We start from the raw sequence: 1950 nt of genomic DNA, 5'->3' as shown, positions 1-1950 counted from the left end.
TTGCCTGCAAAAGATACAGAATTCCAGATGAGCTTCCGCTCTCTTTCTTTACTTTGGAGTTGCGCCCCGGCTTTGCCTCTGTGTCAATGTGAAGCAAGTCTTCATCTGACGAGTCATCACTCTGCAAAAACAAGGGAAAGAACTATTAACGCAGCCAATTCAAACACAGGGACAGCCCCACTTCTGCCATCCCTCCCGGGAGGGAGCAGAAGATCTGGCAGAGGAATGGGAGATGCACGTGAATGGCGGCACCCGAGGCTACTGAAGGCAGCTACCTGCATCTGGCCACCTTTCTGGGGCTGGTATCTGCAGTCTAGAGAATGACAGAACAACCTTTTCCCCCATCTCTCCCCTGCTTTCAGGCACCTAATGGCCCAGCCCTCATTGCTTAGACTGCCAGTCACCATTCTCTCAGGAACCAGCCTCAGTCCTTAAGCTTCTGCACAGGGAGATACCAGCATGGGTCTGTTTTACCTTGTTCTCTGTGCACTGGTCTCCAGATGCCAGCTACTGAGCCACACTAGGATGAACTCAGGGCCAAAGATTTCAGTCACCCACAGGTCTGTGTTAACAAGCTGGTTTGCTTTTTTGACTGTTTCAGATGTTATAATATGAATTGCTATTAACTGCAGTTGGACAAAACACTTGATTTTAATGTTATTTAACCATACCTTGTAGGCTACTGCCTCCACCTTTGGCTTCTTCACAGGAGTATGCTGCAGAGCCTCCTTTTTGTCTGATAAAACTGAATATAAAAAAAAGAGAAAGAAAACCAAAGTCATGGTTCTTTTCCCTTCGAAAAATAGCACCCCTAATCCACTTAGATCTGACTGGCAGTGAAGATGTGGCTTTCTTTGTGATATATAAATCACATCAATTTTAAAGACTAGTTTTGGACAACAAACACCTGAGACTTTGTTGTGCAGATACAGACAAAAGAGGGAATATTCTTACAGGGCAGTTCTCTTTTTGTAGTGTTTTTCTTCCTCCTGATTGGAAACTCATCGATTTTTAGTTCCCCATCATCTGACACATATTCATATTCATCTCGTACAGGTTTTGCTTTGTCTTCTTTAAAATTCTGCAGCGACCCAAACACACTGGTATTCAGCTGTGTTTTCACTCCCTTTGAACTGAAGAAAAAAGAAATTAATTACAAACCAGTAACAACACTATAAGTAGAAAACATTTTGTGAACAGAGAGGAAGACAATGAGTATCTTTATGCCGAAATCTCAGTCCTCTTGAACACTTTCAGAGGTGCCACAGCAATCAAAATCATTTTACAAACACATTTATGAGCTCACAAGTTCTACCTCAAAATAGTTTGCTGACTAGAGTAGCCTTGGCTGGCTTCAAGCAAGTGCTGTATTATCTAAAGCTGTCTCAAGTTTATCACGACATGCAGAATGCCCATGCCGCACGGAATCCTGGTATTCACCTACCAGTCTCTTAAAAATGTGCCCCAAAGAGGATCTGCCCCAAACCCACTGAATGTAAATATAATGCAAAGAACCTGAAGCTCCAGAATGTGTGACGCTGCTTAGAGAGTGAAGACGCTGCTCTCAAGCAAACGGCCAGCCTCCAAGGCAGGGCTTTGCTGTTACGGTGAGGTAAGCTGGGTTCTAGGTAAAATCAAGTTCTACAGAGAAGGGCTTTCGGCCTACGTGTATGTTCTGCGTCGACCACAAAGGCAGATTTTCACCTTCTTGTATAAAAACCATAACTAATGACTTTTCAAGCTGCTTTTTCAGTTGATGTGTGTTACCGTATTTTTACTCACCCAAGCAACTTCTTGTTAGAGAAGGAGAATGTAAATTTGTTATCCTTGTTTCCTGATAAAGGCGTCTTTTCTGATTTGTGTTCCTCTTCCATTTTTAGAAGTGAATCAGGTTTACTGTTCTGAAAGGCAAAAGACCCAAAACGACAAAATAAACTCAGTCAAATGAGT

General features: G+C 42.9%; 1 protein-coding gene across 1 annotated transcript in view; it reads right to left on the bottom strand.

Annotated features, from left to right (window-relative positions):
* PHF2 (PHD finger protein 2) overlaps positions 1–1950 on the bottom strand; it is a gene marked incomplete at its 5' end in the record, with an annotated part of 32361 nt that overhangs the window by 10324 nt on the left and 20087 nt on the right. Inside the window, 4 exons of the mRNA XM_010140110.1 lie at positions 5–121; positions 672–745; positions 955–1133; positions 1783–1901. Coding sequence (XP_010138412.1) covers positions 5–121; positions 672–745; positions 955–1133; positions 1783–1901 — 489 coding nt within the window. The remainder of the gene's footprint in view (positions 1–4; positions 122–671; positions 746–954; positions 1134–1782; positions 1902–1950) is intronic.

Source organism: Buceros rhinoceros, unplaced genomic scaffold (assembly GCF_000710305.1).
Source record: "Buceros rhinoceros silvestris isolate BGI_N320 unplaced genomic scaffold, ASM71030v1 scaffold4467, whole genome shotgun sequence".
NCBI classification, from domain to species: domain Eukaryota; kingdom Metazoa; phylum Chordata; class Aves; order Bucerotiformes; family Bucerotidae; genus Buceros; species Buceros rhinoceros.
Note: the sequence above shows the minus strand (reverse complement) of the source record. Positions and strands in the feature narration are given on the sequence as shown.